Consider the following 18,038-nt stretch of genomic DNA (forward strand, 5'->3'; position numbering starts at 1 on the left):
CTTAGGACAATTTACACACGGTGGCAATGCAGCCATGAACAGCATAGACTCCATTCACATCTTCATGCAATTTGCGGGCTTGAGTATTGGTTCCAGGTCCCTGAGATAGGAGCTCAGAATCTAGAGCAGGGGCCATCCAACATGTGATCACCGGATCAGATGTCCTTCTGATACAGAGTTAATATTTTCCTATAGCAGTGTCATTTCCCTTTGAAATTTACTTGCTTGATATTCCTGTCTTGACACCAGCTGTCCTTTGTTTAGTGTTCGGGTCGATGCCTTTTTTCAATATCCATCTGTTTCAGATTTGCCAGTCATTTTGCTTTGTTAATGTCTTGTGAGCAGGCAAGAGCTGGATTTTAAAAATATAATCTGATAGTCTATTTGAATTCGCTAAAGTTTAATTACCTTGATTTGTTAAATAATGTGTTTGGACTTATTTGAATACCAATGGGTATCGTATTTTGTTATTTTCTTTCTCCTGTATAGCTTTTTTTCTTTTCCCTCTTCTTCTGTCTTCCTTTTTGTTAGAGTGGTTAAGTTTGTATTTTCTCCCCATTTTTACTTTTCTTCTGGTTTAGAAGCTATAGATCCTTTCGTATTCTTTTGCAAGTGCCCATATGGTCTTGTCATACATTTCAGCTATATATTCTTTTTTACATAACTTGAAAATATTTCTTTCTCTCATGGGAGAAAAATACTTCAGAATGCTTTGATTATTCTCTGCTATTCTACTTCCCATCTTTTATTTTGAGGGGGGGGACTAGTTATCTAGATGCATAGTTCTGAGTTTATTTAAATTACTTATGTCATCTAAATTATGATGTATCATTTTTTTTCTGAAAATTTAATTCCTAAAATTATTTTTCAGATATTAATTATATTTCTTAATGTATTTTACCTTCTGTTCTACTTGCTTTTATTTCTTGCATTTCACTCTTCTCTGGGTTCACTTTTCTTTTTGCTGAAATTTTTTCTTTAGTTTATTCAATGAGGTTATAAATCTTATTAATCTTTTTATGGGGATGTCTTTATTTTACCACCTTTTTTAACTGATGCTTTATGTATGAAATGCCAGCTTGACAGTTCTTTTTCTTTAGTATTTTAAAGTAATAACAATTATTTTCTGTTGTATCTTGTTGCCATTAAGAATTCTTTATTGGCATTTTTCTTTACTTTCTGATAATTTTGTAGATTTTTTCTTTTGTCTTTAATGTCCTTAAAGTTTCACTACAATGTGTTTACAAGTAATTTTTATTTTTATTTTACCCACTTGACACTTAGGGTATACTTTTAATCAGACTACTTACAGTTTTCTTCAATTCTGGAAAATTTTCAGCCATTTTCCTTCAGATATTTATCTTTTTCTCTTCCCTCTTTTCTGGAACTCCTATTAGATGTGTGTTGAATCCTCTTAATTCATCTCCCTTATCTCTTAACTTTCCTCTTATAACTTGCCTTTTGAAATCTGTCCTGCTTCCTAGATTGATTTTTTTGATACTGTCTATAAGTCACCACATTTTCTAGAATGTGTGTGTAGTATTTTACCTTCATGAATTATATTTTTATTTAAATGATTATAATTTTGTTTCTCAGATTTCTGTTGGTTCTTTTGCACAGCCACATTTTCTTCATTTGTATCTACCTTCTTTTATGTATATTGTCTTCTTTAGCATATAATTGTTTTCTTAACTCTTTGAGGATTGGAGACACACTGATTTAAAAGTTATTTTGAAATTGTCCTGTTACTTGCATTTTTTTGGTAATAAAGTGGCCTTCTGGTTTTTTAGTATGATGGATGGCTTTCTTAATCTCAGTTTTTCTCTTGTGCTTTGAAATTTAAATATGCAGGTTCTTCTTGAGTGGAATTTTTTTTCTTATTCTTTCTCTGCATTCTCTCATCTTCTTTATTAGTTTTATGGTTGCTTCCACCTGGCTCATCTCAACAAGTCCAGAGCCAGGTCTGATACTGAGGGCTGAGAATTCATGTCCTCTGGTAATTTGAGGCTTTAGCCATGGAGACTGCAGGTGGTTGAGTACAGTCCTGTCTCTGTGCTTCCTCTCTTTCCTCCTATCACTCACTGCACAGCCAGGACTGGAACAGGGGTCACAGTACTTTTAGGCTTCCTTTAAGAGATAGAGACACGCTGCTTTAGTCTCTGCTTTTGTATCTTGAGTTTAGTTCCCTGCCATATGCTTTCAGTCCCCATTGTCTTGCTAGTGCTGAATATTATCCTTGCTCATCACTGTCTTTCTTATTTTATTCCTGGTTGACTGTGTTTTTTGTTATGTTTTAGGTATGTCTTTTTAAAATATAAATTTTGTTTATCATGGCTGCATGTGATAAAAAAAATTCACACTAAAAGTTTTTAGTAAAAGAAAGTTAATAAGTTTGAATGATGAAAGGACCTACCCATCTCCCTGGTGGCTCAGATGGTAAAGCTTCTGCCTACAATGTGGGAGACCCAGTTTCAATCCCTGGCTTGAGAAGATCTCCTGGAGAAGGAAATGGCAACCCACTCCATACTCTTGCCTGGAAAATCCCATGGACGGAGGAGCCTGGTAGGCTACAGTCCATGGGGTCACAAATTGTCGAACACAACTGAGCGACTTCACTTTCCATCTCCCAGTATAGAATTGTAATTTGGTCTAAACTGGAAAAAACAGTTTTATTTGCCCCAGATGGGATGCTTGAGGTGAAAAGACAAAAATAAGGTTTCAACGGTTTTGGAGGTCAAAAGAGAAGACTCATTTTCTTGACTATCATTGCCTCATCATTAGGGGAGGTAGGCTCTGCAAATAAGGTTAATGTATAGTCATTCTCAGTCAAGACTGTTAATTTTCTTCATCATCATTCCATTAGCTATCACAGTTTTTAATTTATTTTTAATTGGAAGATAATTGCTTTACAATATTGTGTTGGTCTCTGCTGTACAACATTGAGAATCGGTCATAACTATGTATGTATATATCCCCCTTCCTCATGAGCTTCCCTCCCAGCCCCCCATCCTACCCCTCTAGGTCATCACAGAGCACCAGGCAAGGCTCCCTGAGTTATACAGCAACTTCCCACTCTATCTGTTTTACATATGGTAGTGTATATATGTCAAAGCTGCTTTCTCAATTTGTCCTACCCTCTCCTTCCCTTGCTATGTGCACAAGATCATTCTCTGCATCTGCATCTCCACCATCATTAATTTGTAAGCCATCTGGAAGAGTTTGAAGCAGAGGCGTTTGTAGTTGCTCCCAGAGTTGTACTTCCTTAGATAACTAAACACCTGAATACAATAGCCTCTAAACAGCAAGAGGGAAAAAAACCCCCAATATTTCTAAAAAGAAAATGCAGATATATTTATGCTTGGACTGGACTTGTAGATTAAGCCCTTGAGGCTCAACTCAATTTTAGTTTGCTGAAGAAGTCTGAGCTCAAAATAAATATTTTATTATTTCTGTTAAGGACAACAGAATAATTTAGAAGATGTTGAGTCACAATTTCGAAAGAAATTCACACCACATTTTGATGTGTAGAAATCATGTTTTACATTTCTGTGGTTGCCCCTAGAAGTTGTCAGTGAATCCTATTCCTAAGACATTTTGTCGAAACAGATTGGGTTAAAATTTAAAATAGGCACACAAGAAAACATAGTATCTCTGGAATTTGGAGTAAGTTTATGAACCTTGGAGGTGTGTTGAATTTGGATGTGGTGGCTAAATTCTGGATTATAGGTGTAACCACTTGGCTCCACTCTCTTGCAGGAGTTGAATCTGGAGGTAAGATCAAGGTGCTTCATAACTGATTACATTCCACACTTTTCTAGAGTCACTGAATCTCTTAAATTGTAGTTTTTTAGTTGATGTAATCTTGACTGATTGTACTAATAACAGTGAATAATTATGCTGATATATATGGATAAAGCTTATTTATTGAAGTATAGTTGATTTACAATGTTGTATTAGATTCTAGTGTAAAGTGATTCAGTTATATATAAATATACATATTCTTTTAAATTATGGTTTATTATAGAATGTTGAATATAGTTCCCTGTGCTATACAGTAGGACGTTGTTATCTGTTTTATATATGGTAGTTTTTATCTGCTAATCTCAAACTCCTAATTTATTCTTTCCCTACCCTGTGCCTGCTTTTGTAACCATAAGTTTGTTTTCCATGTCTGTGTTTCTGCTACATGTTAAAACATTGTAAATAAATTCATTTGTGTCATATTTTAGATTCCACATACAAATGATACCATATGGTATTTGTCTGTTTTTGTCTGACTTGAACTTCGCTTAGTAATGATAATCTCTAGGTCCATCCATGTTGCTACAGATACTATTTCATTCTCTTCTGTTTGAGTAGTATTCCATCATGCATATATATGACATCTTCGTGGATAAAGTTTACTTAAATATTTGTTGGATAGTTTTTTTTTGTATTAAAAAATTCATATAGGATGCAGTTCCCTGGTGGTGTAGTGCCTGTATGAATTTTACAAAAAACAGTCACACAGAAAATGATAAAACGCAGGAAGGAGGAAGAAGAAAGCTAAGGGAGGAAGAGCTCTCCAGACACGTTAGGTGCTAGACACCATTAATGTTCAAGTAATAGTTAAAAAAAAATAGCCAAAGTGTAGAATTAAAGGTAAACACTAGTGTATGATTTTAGGGTGTTATGATTTTTATAGATCAGTTAATACTTTCAGAACAATTTAGAGATAGGATGGCTTGCTCTTGTCTTTCTTTGCAGGTCATTTAAGTTTTTCCTATTCTGTACAGGGAGAAATTGTAATGTACTAAAGGTTAGAAAATGTAGTTGAGTTGATAATAAAAAAGAGCAAATTTGAGTTTAAGAATTTAGTTTAGCTGTTCTCTCATAAAGCCAAAATACCCTTCTTTGTGAGTCAGTCATGAAAAAGCATCTGCTGGTGGATGTTATCCTCTCAACACCTCTGGTTTTGGGACTCATGGGGTTTTATTTCATAATTGTCTTTGCAAATACTTGGTTAGAGTTGGAGGTGGGAGTAGGGCTTGGTTAAACTGAATAAGGGATGCTCTTTGCAAAGATTTAAGTAAATATTTACTGTATTAGTTATTAAATGATTTTATTATAAAATACTTTTACTTTTTAAATGTTTATTTAAAAATATTCCCAAGATTAAGCACATCATAATATTTCCTTTTCATGATAGGTTTGTAACCAAGTTACTGGAAGACCTTATCTTCTTCGTTGCTGATGTACCTAACAATGGACAAGACGTTCTAGACGTGCTTATCACCAAGCCAAACCGAGAACGTCAGAAGTTAATGAGGGAACAAAACATATTGGCGCAGGTGATTTTCATGTTTTGTCTTTTGAATTATAGTATCAGGAAAGTTCTTGTATTAGTTACCTATTGATGTACAGCAAATTAGCCCAAAATTTAGTGTCTGAAGCCAGCAGATACTTAGGTTTTCTGTGGATTAGGAATCTAGGGGTGGTTTAGGTGGGCAGTTCTTGCTCACGGTGTTTCACAGGCTGCAGTCAAGGTCTTGGCTGGGTTGTGGTCATCTGGAGGCTCAAATAGGGGAGGATTTATTACCCACCTCACTTGCCTGGGCCTCTCCACAGGGCTGCCTCAAGCCCAGGAAGGTTGTGTTCCTTAGAATGAGGGATCCAAGACAGAAGAAGAGAGGGCTCCAGGTGGAGGTCATAGTCTTTTTGTAACAAAAATCTTAGAAACTGTAACATCTCATCCTTTCTACCTTGTTCGCTTAGTTAGAAGTGAGCCAGTAATTCCAGCTCACAGTCAAGAAGACAGGATTCCATTAGAGTGTAATTCCAGGAGGCAGGGTTCACTGGGGGCTATCTTGGATACGGCCTGCCACAGACCTATGAAAAACCTACATGGTCAAACTGTCTGCAGAAAACATGCTGTAATAATGTTCTAAGTAGAAGTTCCAGGGGAGCTTAGGAGCTGCCATCTCCATCTGCTTCCTACCTTTTCCCCATTTTCCCCTCAAAAAGTAGGGCAGTCTATTCATTAGTCACAAGTGCTCTTTACAGTATTCTAGTTTTTTCCCTGAAAGTCTAGAAATGCTCCTATGCTATGTCTTCCTGAAGTTGTTCATCACGTGCCAGCAAATTAATTTACTCCCTAATACTGTGCACGTTTGGACATGCCTACCTTCGTGCATTCTTTTTATTCTGTTAATTGCTATATAAGTAATGGGCTTCTGCCTTAATTGTAGACTGTAGGAAGATACTTAAGAAAGAAAATTTATGTTATTAATATACATGCTATTGTAGAGTTGGGAAAGGAAAACAGTAGACATTATCAATTAATATTCTGTAGCTGATTGTCAGAATATATAAAATCAACATTTTTCTCAAATAAAATAAAGGTTGCAAATCTAAAGAGACAAAGTCTTTTCTAACATTAGCATTTCTTTTGTATAAAACATTTGATTTCAAGGACTTTTAGAACCTTGAATGATTTATTAATATTATTTTAACAAATATATGTCAACCATTTTACTTCAGTATTATAAATAGAAAATTCACAGTTTAGTGAATATAGAATTATTGAAGAAACTTTAATTCATATTTTATTTCATGGACTACGTAGGATAATTCTGCTTTCTTGTATGACTCCTCATGTCTTTGCCTAGGTACTCTCTTATAAATACTCATCCTGCCAGTTCATCTCCAGGTGATCCTACCTGCTGTCTTGTTGCCTAAAAGAGTCATGCTCCTCAATGCTTTTTAAATACTTCCCAACTGCTAATTTTCTTACAAGAAGAATCTGAGTCACTGGGTATCACCAGGTGCCCATATGGCTCCTTATTTGTTTTGAATGCTGATACATTCATTGATTTGGTCACATCTTTAATGTATACAAATAATAAGTTAATTCTTTTACCAGGAGGTTTAAAAGCAATATTTGGAGGTAGTTTTTGATGTCAGTTTTAGATGAAAAGTGAATATTTTCCTTATAGTGTTTTGACTTTAGAAAGTTATGGAGAATAATAGAAGTAGTTTTAAAGCCCACTGAAGTCAAACTATATTTTAGTTCATCTGAATATGTTCATGTAACTTAGTAAAACTTAAAATCTTTAAATTTTTTATTATTTTTAACCAAATATTTATTTATTTACGTTAAGTCCTTATTGATTACTTTAAATATAGCAGTATGTATGTGTAAGTCCCAAACTCCCAATTTAGCCCTCCCTCCCACCTTCCACCTGGTAACCATAGTTTGTTTTCTAGTTTGTGAGTTTGTTTCTGTTTTGAAAATAAATTCACTTGTATGATTTTTTTTAAGTTCTGCATATAAGTGATATCATATGATTTTTTTCTTTTTCTGTCTGACTTATTTGGGAACTTCAACACCTCTTGAATATTTTTTTTATTTTAATAAAATAGAATTTCTAAACAAAATGAAGCATTTTATTTAAATATTGTTTTGTCATTTAATTTATGGAATACTTTTAGCAGTATATGTGTTGGTCTTATATCCCCCCAAAATCTTTCTTTTATGTTTTTACTTTACACTAATTCTTCTCAAATATTACAAAAGCCTTTTTGAGTCAACGTTTTTTGTTATAAAAATTTTTAAAAATTCTAAACATGCATCTCCATTTATCAGAATAAGTCATAACTGTTGTTGTTTTCTTAATAGGTATTTGGGATTCTTAAAGCACCCTTTAAGGAGAAAGCAGGAGAAGGCTCAATGTTGAGACTTGAAGATCTGGGGGATCAAAGATACGCCCCCTATAAGTACATGCTGAGGCTGTGCTACCGTGTGCTGAGACATTCACAGCAGGACTACCGGAAAAATCAGGTTCAAGGATGGCCCTTCTTTTTATCTTTTTAACATCTAAAGTATGGGTGAAGTTGTTTGGTTACAGTTCCAAGACATATAAATTAGGAATGGGAAATTCTGTTTTGCAATGAAATGCTTTCTCTTGGTCATTTGTGTGTGTTCCAAAATGTTTCTTTTATAATTGAAATATTTTATAACATACAAAAATGGCCTGTAAATGTATTTGAAATGACATATGTGTTTATTATTCCTTGTAAAATTAGAATTGTTGGGGGAAGATGTCTGAGTCCTCATGTGTTAATGGCATTAGCTCCTGATGGGCAGGAGGCATGCTGGATATATTATGTAAAGAGGAATGAGACATTTCTTGGCATTTATAGAAACACATGACATACCCCATCACGTGTAGGCTAAAGAGTTCGTTGTCTGGTGGAAAAAATATGATGTGCATCTGAAATGTAAGGCAGAGTCATGGAGTGGGTAGGGGAGATAAGACAGTATTATGGGAATTCAGGAGAGAGAGGAGCTCAGCTCAGGTAACCCAGGAAGGGTGCTTGGAGAAGGAAGCATTTGAATACAATAAGAATCATTAAAAAAAAAAAAAAAGAATCATTTTCAGAAATTGTATGGGAACTGGCAGTTTAGTGAACAGAGATTTCTGAAAAGAGAATAATGGATCCTAGAAGGGCAGTTTCATCAAGATACACCTAACCATGGAGGACAGGGAACCCAGGTGTATCCAGGGATATAGCTTAAAGTTGCCAACTCATGTAGAATTTCATTTCATTTTTGTCTGAAAATATAACATGTAGTGGGCTCAGTAATATACATCTGCTTAATACAAAATTGTTTTCAATTAATTATCATTTGGTAAATTGGTGTCCTATGTTTCTCTTAGACAGTTGGAGAGATGAGTGCATAGTCAGGAAACTTCAGTGATGAGTTTAGTCCATGCAGAAGGATGGTGTGTGAGTGGACTGGAAAGGCATGTGGGCTGAGCTGTGGAGGGCTGAGGATGCTGACCTGGAGGCTGGGTGCTATTTGGGAATCAGTTCAGTTCAGTTCAGTCACTCAGTTGTGGCTGAGTCTTTGCCACCCCACAGGCTGCAGCACACCAGGCCTTCCTGTCCATCACCAACTCCCGGAGTTTACTCAAACTCATGTTCATCGAGTCGGTGATGCCATCCAACTGTCTCATCCTCTGTCGTCCCCTTCTCCTTCCACCTTCAATCTTTCCCAGCATTAGGGTCTTTTCACATGAATCAGTTCTTCACATCAGGTGGCCAAAGTATTGGAGTTTCAGCTTCAACATCAGTCCTTCCATGAATATTCAAGATTGATTTCCTTTAGGATGGACTGGTTGGATCTCCTTGAAGTCCAAGGGACTCTCAAGAATCTTCTCCAATACTACAGTTCAAAAGCATCAATTCTTTGGTGCTCAGCAAAGTAATCTCTGCTTTTTAATATGCTGTTTAGGTTGTTCATAACTTTTCTTCCAAGGAGTAAGCATCTTTTAATTTCATGGCTGCAGTCACCATCTGCAGTGATTTTGGAGCCCCCCCAAATAAAGTCTATCACCGTTTCCACTGTTTCCCATCTATTTGCCATGAAGTGATGGGACCAGATGCCATGATCTTCATTCTCTGAATGTTGAACTTTAAGCCAACTTTTTCACTCTCCTCTTTCACTTTTATCGAGAGTTTCTTTAGTTTTTTTTCACTTTCTGCCATAAGGGTGGTGTCATCTGCATGTCTGAGGTTATTGATATTTCTCCCGGTAATCTTGATTCCAGCTTGTGCTTCTTACAGCCCAGCATTTCTCATGATGTACTCTGCATGTAAGTTAAGTAAGCAGGGTGACAATATATAGCCTTGACGTATTCCTTTCCTGATTTGGAACCAGTCTGTTGTTCCATGTCCAGTTCTAACTCTTGTTTCTTGACCTGCATACAGATTTCTCAGGGAGTAGGTCAGGTGGTCCGGTATTTCCATCTCTTGAAGAATTTTCCACAGTTTGTTGTGATCCATACAGTCAAAGGCTTTGCCATAGTCAATAAAGCAGAAGTAGATGTTTTCTTTCTGGTCTCTTGCTTTTTCTGTGATCCAGTGGATGTTGGCAATTTGAGCTCTGCCTTTTCTAAATCCAGCTTGAACATCTGGAAGTTCACAGTTCATGTACTGTTTGAAGCCTGGCTTGGAGAATTTTGAGCATTACTTTGCCAGTGTGTGAGATGAGTACAATTGTGCAGTAGTTTGAGCATTCTTTGGCATTGCCTTTGTTTGGGATTGGAATGAAAACTGATCTTTTCCAGTCCTGTGGCCACTGCTGAGTTTTCCAAATTTGCTGGCATATTGAGTGCATCATCTTTTAGGATTTGAAATAGCTCAACTGAAATTCCATCACCTCCACTAGCTTTGTTCATAGTGATGCTTCCTAAGACCCACTTGTCTGATTCTAGGTGAGTTATCACACTATCGTGTTTATCTGGATCATGAAGATCTTTTTTTGTATAGTTCTTCTGTGTATTTTTGCCACCTCTTCTTGATATCTTCTGCTTCTGTTAGGTCCATACCATTTCTGTCCTTTATTGTGCCCATCTTTGTATGAAATGTTCCCTTGGTATCAGTAAGTTTTACTTAAAGCCAGAACATATTCTGGTCAGTAAATTTTCCCAGCATAGGAAACATCCCCAAGGAGAATCCCCAAGAAATTGAAGTGAACACTTTGGACTGTGGAGAAGGTTAAGCTTACCAGTTCTGAGATGTGGCTTGGAATAGAAAGGCAGGCTGGTGGGAAGAAGAGGCAGATGGAATCATACATGGGGGAAACTCCCCAGTGGCTCTCTCTTGCTCTAAGAATGGACCTTTCTGTTTTCACATGGCTGTCCAGGACCTCACCTCCCATGTCAGCTCGTTTTCTCCTCACTGACGACTTTCCTGCTGCAACGGGCACTCTGTGTTTACAGAACTCGGGAGACTGGGTTCCACCACCACGGAGCCTTCCACTTGCTACTCCCATACTTCGATGACTTCTCTCCCCATGATTGCCTCATTAAAAGAAAATCATTTCATCATTTTCATCATTTCTATCCCAGGTCAAATGTCACTTCTTCAGCACCTACCCCATCTAAATTAGTCAGCTTTTCCCATCCCCTGCTTGTTTCATTTGCTTATCAATACCTAAAATGATCCTGTTTGTTAGCTCAATGACTGCCCTTTATCACTAGGACATGAGCTCCATGGGAGCTTGTTTGTCTTGTTTACTGCCATACCCCTACCTCTCAATTCTATAACATGTGTTTGCCAAAAACAAGTACATCCTCTTACATAACCATACTATAGAGCTGGAATGCCCTTGCAGAAATATCTATTGGATGAATCGGTCTGAGCCATAAAGTGATTAATCATATTACGTTACTGGACTTTTTTTCCTGTTTACCTTTTTGTTTGTGAGTTTTTTCACTGATATTTTTTTAAAGATGAAAAATGCTATGTAATTTTATCATTATTTTAAAGAGAAGATTTAATCATTGTAGTATGTATATAAAAAAAAAGAAATTGCCTAGGTTCACCTGGGATCTTCATATAACAATATGAAGCTCATGCTTCATGAACAAAATGTCAGAGGGTCATTTTCATTTCTGTAATTATGCCAAAATCCTGGGTTATGACTTTTAGTGCGTGTTTGAAGAGGGCCATCTGTTATACTGGTGAGATACTTAGTTATCATGTCATAAAAAATTATGATTTTAGCTAGGTTTATTTTTGTTTTTCTAATTTGTAAGTGTAAGCACCATATTAAAAATTACTTCTAGACATGTAATTTTCTGTTATAATTAAAATGAGGTCTATTAATATATTTGTAATTCCTTCCTCAAAATTCCTATTTATTGAAGAATTACTTATTTGCTTTTCTTTGGACAGTAATTTTTAGTGCGTTTTCTTTTATGAATAAATTAATCATTGTTGCTGACCCTAATAGAACCTGTTATTTCTAAGCTGTTTGGCAGCGCATTCTGACAGTCCTTCTTCTTTGCAGGAATACATTGCTAAGAATTTCTGTGTCATGCAGTCCCAGATCGGCTATGATATTTTGGCAGAAGATACCATCACAGCTTTGTTGCACAACAACAGAAAACTACTAGAGAAACACATTACAGCAAAAGAAATAGAAACATTTGTTAGTTTACTCAGGAGAAATCGAGAGCCAAGGTTGGAAGTAGCTCATGCAGTGTTTTCTTGTGGGGATTATGGCTTATTGCTTTATTTTCAGAACTTTTCAGAACTTTTGTAAAGTTAAAATTCTTTCATGGACTAAACAATGTTGGACTTATTGCTATGATAATTATGTATCATCGTGAGTTATTATCTCATAGGGGATCAAAACCCTGTATAGATAATGTATTTAAATGTGGTTGATTTTACTCTGATAACTTGTATTTTTATAGTTCTCCATGGTTTTTCAGAATATGTCCATATATATATTAATACATTGTTTCATTTAAATCCTTGCACATTCTCCTGAAGTACACTGGTCATAAAACATTATCTACGTATTAGAGATGCGAAAATAGAAGCCTACAAACCAACTAGAAAGAGAAGTTAGGGTTTCTGACTCCATGGCAAGTCGCCTTTCTCTTATACCATGCTGCCTTATCCAGGAGAAATGATTGCAGAGAAGTCAAGCAGATTGACCAACTCTTCTTAATTACCATGGCAAATACGTGTTAGAAGATAGAATTAGGCCTCTGACTTGGCCAGACCGAATTCACGTGCTCTCTGGCTGTTTTACTGAGAACAGCGTTAACTTTGATCTGGCTTTGTTTTGATACTGTAAATATAACAAGGCACAGTGCTGTGGGATGAACATCAGCAAATAAGTAGAAGCAAGCTTATATCATTTTTGGAAACAAGGTTTGTACTAAATACAAATAATTGGACATTTAATTTGTCTCTAATGCTGCAGTAGATGAGCAACACATTAGAATACTGTTGCGTGGAAATAATATTAAAAATATATCTAGACAGCTTCATTATATCCCAAAGTGTATTTTGGGTGATGATTTTATAAGATGCTTTTTGCTAATGTTCAGTTTAATTTTTTTTCTCTTGTCAGGTTTTTGGATTATTTATCAGATCTGTGTGTGTCTAATACCACCGCGATACCCGTGACTCAAGAACTCATCTGCAAATTTATGTTGAGCCCAGGCAATGCAGACATTCTCATTCAAACCAAGTAAGCCCAAATGATGGAGGCATCCTTTTATGTTCATTATTTGTAAGCAAGACAGTTCCTTGTCTTGTTTCTGGATGAACTTTTTCATAGACTTTTGTGTGTGTTATTTATTTCAAGACTGGTCTCAATGCAAGGAGACAACCCCATGGAGAGTGCCATCCTTTCAGATGACATTGATGAGGAAGAAGTTTGGCTCTACTGGATTGACAGCAACAAGGAACCTCATGGCAAAGCTATTAGGCACCTTGCCCAGGAGGCAAAGGAGGGCACCAAGGCTGATTTGGAAGTCCTTACCTATTACAGGTTAAGTATCATAGAGAACCATAATTCTCAGTCTCACATATTGAGAGGTGATTCTCAGAAATCTGTAAATCTGTGAAGTCAGATGTCTGTGAAGAAGTTTAAGAAGTTATATCAGAACTAGGGTAGCTGAAATACTTAGTATTATTTAACATATTCAAAATAAATGCAAACATCTGTGTTTGCCACATATATCACTTGCTGTTTTCTCATTTTCTGCTAGTTTGAAACTGTTGTGCAGCAAAGGAGTTTTTCCTCTTGTTGATTGGTGTGGGTGCAGATAATCGAGTTGAGAAGGAGATAGCACTGGGGCCAGGGAAGGTGATTTGGTTGTAGAGGTGGCCTCAGCGATGGTTAGCCAGTAGTTATGTACATATTGCTCATGGTCATGTAGAGACCTAGGACTTTGGACAAACTGGTGTCTATAGTTGTGAAAGTTCAGTGGTGGCATGTAGTAGTTGAAGTTTCAGTGGTGGTTGACGTAGTCAGTATAGCGGGAGCAAGAACCGAGTTGGTGTTTTTTGGGTCTAAAGCTGCTGCTGCTAAGTCACATCAGTCGTGTCTGACTCTGTGCGATCCCGCAGACGGCAGTCCACCAGGCTCCCGTCCCTGGGATTCTCCAGGCAAGAACACTGGAGTGGGTTGCCATTTCCTTCTCCAGAGTCTAAGGCATGGAAACCCAAAGCAGAAACCAAGACTGGGCCCAAATCACAAAAATCTGAGAAAGACAGAGAATTCCTTGTGTTCCCTGATTTCTACAGCTACAAAATCAAAGGCTACTTTCTGTATCTTGGAGGTTGATGAATCAAAGTGTACTGATGCCATTTGGACTGGTCACTTGAATAATTATTGATCATTTGGGAACTAAGTCTACACTTGGAATGTAGACATGAGAGCCTGGAACTGAGTGAGTCTGAGCAAGGCAGAGAGAGATGGTTTCACGAGAGCTGTTATCCATAGCCTTTGGGCTTAGTGTATTTGTAGTCCTAGGAAACCAAGAACCTAGAGCCTGATGGCCATCTCCACCAGAAATTTGTTGCTGGAACAAATGAGAGAAATTGCAACTGAATGGGCACAGAAATGGCCTCATCTACGTGCCATTCAATCACGTAACCCACTACCACAATGTCCAGTATCACATACACTTGGAAATATTAGAAACATAAAAGTAGATGCGATTGATACTAATACTTAGACTTTATCCAGATAAGACAAATAATGTAATACATTTACTATTTTTAAGGTACCAGCTAAATCTCTTTGCAAGGATGTGCTTGGATCGCCAGTATCTGGCCATAAACCAGATTTCTACACAGCTCTCTGTTGATTTGATCCTGCGATGTATGTCAGATGAGAGCCTGCCTTTTGACCTCCGAGCATCTTTCTGTCGCCTCATGCTCCACATGCACGTTGACCGGGATCCCCAGGAGTCCGTGGTGCCTGTCCGCTATGCCCGGCTCTGGACAGAAATCCCCACGAAGATCACAATTCATGAGTATGTTTGGGAACATTTCTCGATGACTTTAAATTCAGCTGATGAACTCAAAATCAAATGTCTTCAATTTCTTAAAAAATTTATTTTATTGAAGTATGATGGTTGATTTACAATGTTGTATTAATTTCTACTATACAGAAAAGTGATTCAGTTCTACACATATATATATACATTCTTTTTCATATTCTTTTCCATATGGTTTGTCACAGGATATTGGATATCATTCCCTGTACCGTACAGTAAGATCTAGGTTTTTATCCATTCTATATATAATAGTTTGCATCTGTTAATCCTAAACTCCTAGTCCATTCTTCCCCCAAATGTCTTCAATTTTGAAATGGAATGTAAGGAAAGGCATTTCTGTGTTCAAATTTGGCTTCTTTAACCTTCCAAATGCAAATGAGAGACTCTTTTTGGAAAGTAAAATGATAACTTTTGATAATAGAAATGTTATTCTGGAAACCAGTAATCAGGAAATGTATTAATAATAGGAGCAAAAATTTATTAAGTCTTTAATATTATGGTAGACTTTGGTTTAAGTGCTTTACATGTAGTAACTCATTTCAAAACAGGCCCATTTTACAGATGAGGACACAGTGTCTAGAAAGGTTGATTAATTTACCCAAACTTAGAAGTCAGGAGGTTAAAGTATATGTATTTTCCAATTTAAACGACTACAATCAATTTACCTTCCCTTAAATTCTTTCTGTGTTCCCAGATATGATTCTATAACAGACTCTTCCAGAAATGACATGAAGAGGAAATTTGCACTGACAATGGAATTTGTTGAAGAATACTTGAAAGAAGTTGTAAATCAGCCTTTTCCTTTTGGAGATAAAGAAAAAAACAAACTGACATTTGAGGTAATTTCTTTTAAACAATTAATCTGTGAAGTTATTCACTTTACACTGTCTAAAATTAGGGACATTGAACATCAAAGACTTTTTTTCCCTCTAATATTTAGGATGTTTTGATAATTTGGTAGTTAAATTCCTGAAGGTATGATTCCCTCTTCCATTGATTAAAAGATAGATTTGATACTTTAATTATACCTGATATACAAAATATTTTATTTGTAATTATGTTATATACTCTTTGATTTTTTGATTTATTTGTGCAAACTTTATTGCATTTAATGGACAGGGAGTTTTGCATATTTATAATATATTTTGCATATATTAAAAAAATCTCCATTAAAGTGATGTTCTTAGCCTCATTAAACTAAATTGAAATTATAATATCACTTTGAGTAGATAGTGACAAAACTAGAGAGAAGATGCTGTTACCTGATACCTGGGGTATTAGGTACCTACTTCTGATGTGTAACAGATTACCCCCTAACCTAGCAGCCCAAAGCACCAGCATGATTATCTCATGTTTCTGTGGGTCAGAAATCTGGTGGTTCTGGATCAGGGTCCCTCATGAGGTTGTAAATCAAGCTGCTGATTGGGGTTACCGTCATCCGGGGTCAGATGATCTGCTTCTGAGTTCACTTGTGTGGTTGTACTTCCTTGCTGGCTATTGTCTAGACACCTCATTCTTCTTGCCACGTGGGCCTTTCCATAGGCTGCCTCAGTGTCCTCACAGCCTGGTGCCTAGCTTCCCCTGGGGTAACTATTTGAAAGAGAGAAAGGGCCCAACATGGAAGTTGCAGTCTTCTATAACCTGAGCTTAGAAGTGTCTTGTCATCATTCTGCTGTATTTTGTTGGTGACACCGACTAAGCCTGGGGCAATGTGGAAGGAGACCCTACATTGGGGACCATCTTGGAAGCTGGCTGTCATGCGTAGTATGTCCTGTAGCATCCAGAAGACCGCCAAGTGGCATAAGGAACGTGTATTTCTAGACAAATTTCATGGATAATATTCAGTTGTTAAAGTAATTCATTAATGTGACTGCTTATTAAGTGATATCCTACTGACTAAATAACTTAATATTTAAGCAAGAAGTCAATCATTCTAATGTAAACCTCATTTAACCACCCTGATACATCTAAAATCTGTCTTCTTGCTTCCCCTGCGGACTGTTCACCAGATACCTCATATTCCTGTCACATGGGCCTGTGATGGGGTTGATGAACTGGTCTTATTTGGATTTAATTCTAAACTTGATTAAATCAGAGGTTACTTTTGCAGGTATTAAATTCCTAGGTATTAATGAATTAGAAGAGGACTGCTGAAGGATATATTTCCTGTTGATTAGATAGAATTCTTTAAAAAATTTTTGAAGTATAGTTGATTTACAATATTTTATGAATTTCAGGTATATAACAGAATGAGTCAATATTTTTGTAGATTATACTCCACTGAAAGTTATTACAAAATAATGGCCATATTTCCCTGTGCTGTAAAGTATATCACTTTTGCTTATGTATTTTATACATAATGGCTTGTACCTCTCAGTTTCCTATACCCGTATTGCTCCTCCCCACTTCCCTCTGCCCACTGGTAATCACTAGTTTGTTCTCCATATTTAGGCGGGGTTCTTTAAAATCTACCTTTCTATTAAATGAGACCATGTGAAAAATAAAAAGAATTAGACATAATTAGACATGTCTGCACAAACTTAGATAATAAAAATTCAGTGCTTATTTTTGTTCCTAATATTTTTCTTTTCTTTTCTACCCTTTTTCTTCTTTTTCTAAATTAGGTGGTTCACTTGGCTCGGAATCTTATATACTTTGGATTTTACAGTTTCAGTGAATTGTTAAGGCTAACAAGGACTCTTCTGGCTATCTTGGATATTGTCCAGGCCCCCATGTCATCATATTTTGAAAGATTAAGCAAATATCAAGATGGAGGTAAGAACTTTGGAGAAAAGTTATAATCTTTTTGGCATCACTTTGAGGTGAGATAAAGAACAAATCTGTCGAGTGGTTGTGAACATGTACCTGGTAATATATATGTGCACGTGGACCTTCATCCTGTGAATGCCAGGAGGCTAGATGTGCTAACATGCTTCTCTTTTTAATGAAAAGCTTTAAAAGACAACTTCATAAGCTCAAGGAATTCCATCATGCTATGGTCAGTTCACTAGTGAAAATATTACGTGTTAAAAGACAAACACTTGAGGCTTCACTGGGGGTCCAGAGGCTAAGACTCCATGTTCCCTGCAAGGGGCCCAGATTTGATCCCTGTCAGGGGACTAGATCCTGTATGCTGCAATAAAGAGTTTGCATGCCACAGCTGGAGGAACCCCATACTGCAAC

General features: G+C 36.6%; 1 protein-coding gene across 2 annotated transcripts in view; it reads left to right on the forward strand.

Annotated features, from left to right (window-relative positions):
- Positions 1–18,038, forward strand: part of ITPR2 (inositol 1,4,5-trisphosphate receptor type 2) — a 596,562-nt gene that overhangs the window by 181,806 nt on the left and 396,718 nt on the right. For both annotated transcript variants that reach the window (XR_001918100.1, XM_005680737.3), the window contains exons 14-21: positions 5,189–5,330; positions 7,658–7,819; positions 11,840–12,012; positions 12,917–13,036; positions 13,154–13,339; positions 14,580–14,831; positions 15,550–15,694; positions 17,480–17,630. Coding sequence is in view for 1 of the 2 variants with exons in the window: in XM_005680737.3 (XP_005680794.2) it covers positions 5,189–5,330; positions 7,658–7,819; positions 11,840–12,012; positions 12,917–13,036; positions 13,154–13,339; positions 14,580–14,831; positions 15,550–15,694; positions 17,480–17,630 (1,331 nt within the window). In the remaining variant the exon portion in view is untranslated. The remainder of the gene's footprint in view (positions 1–5,188; positions 5,331–7,657; positions 7,820–11,839; positions 12,013–12,916; positions 13,037–13,153; positions 13,340–14,579; positions 14,832–15,549; positions 15,695–17,479; positions 17,631–18,038) is intronic.

Source organism: Capra hircus, chromosome 5 (genome assembly GCF_001704415.2).
Source record: "Capra hircus breed San Clemente chromosome 5, ASM170441v1, whole genome shotgun sequence".
Taxonomy (NCBI): domain Eukaryota; kingdom Metazoa; phylum Chordata; class Mammalia; order Artiodactyla; family Bovidae; genus Capra; species Capra hircus.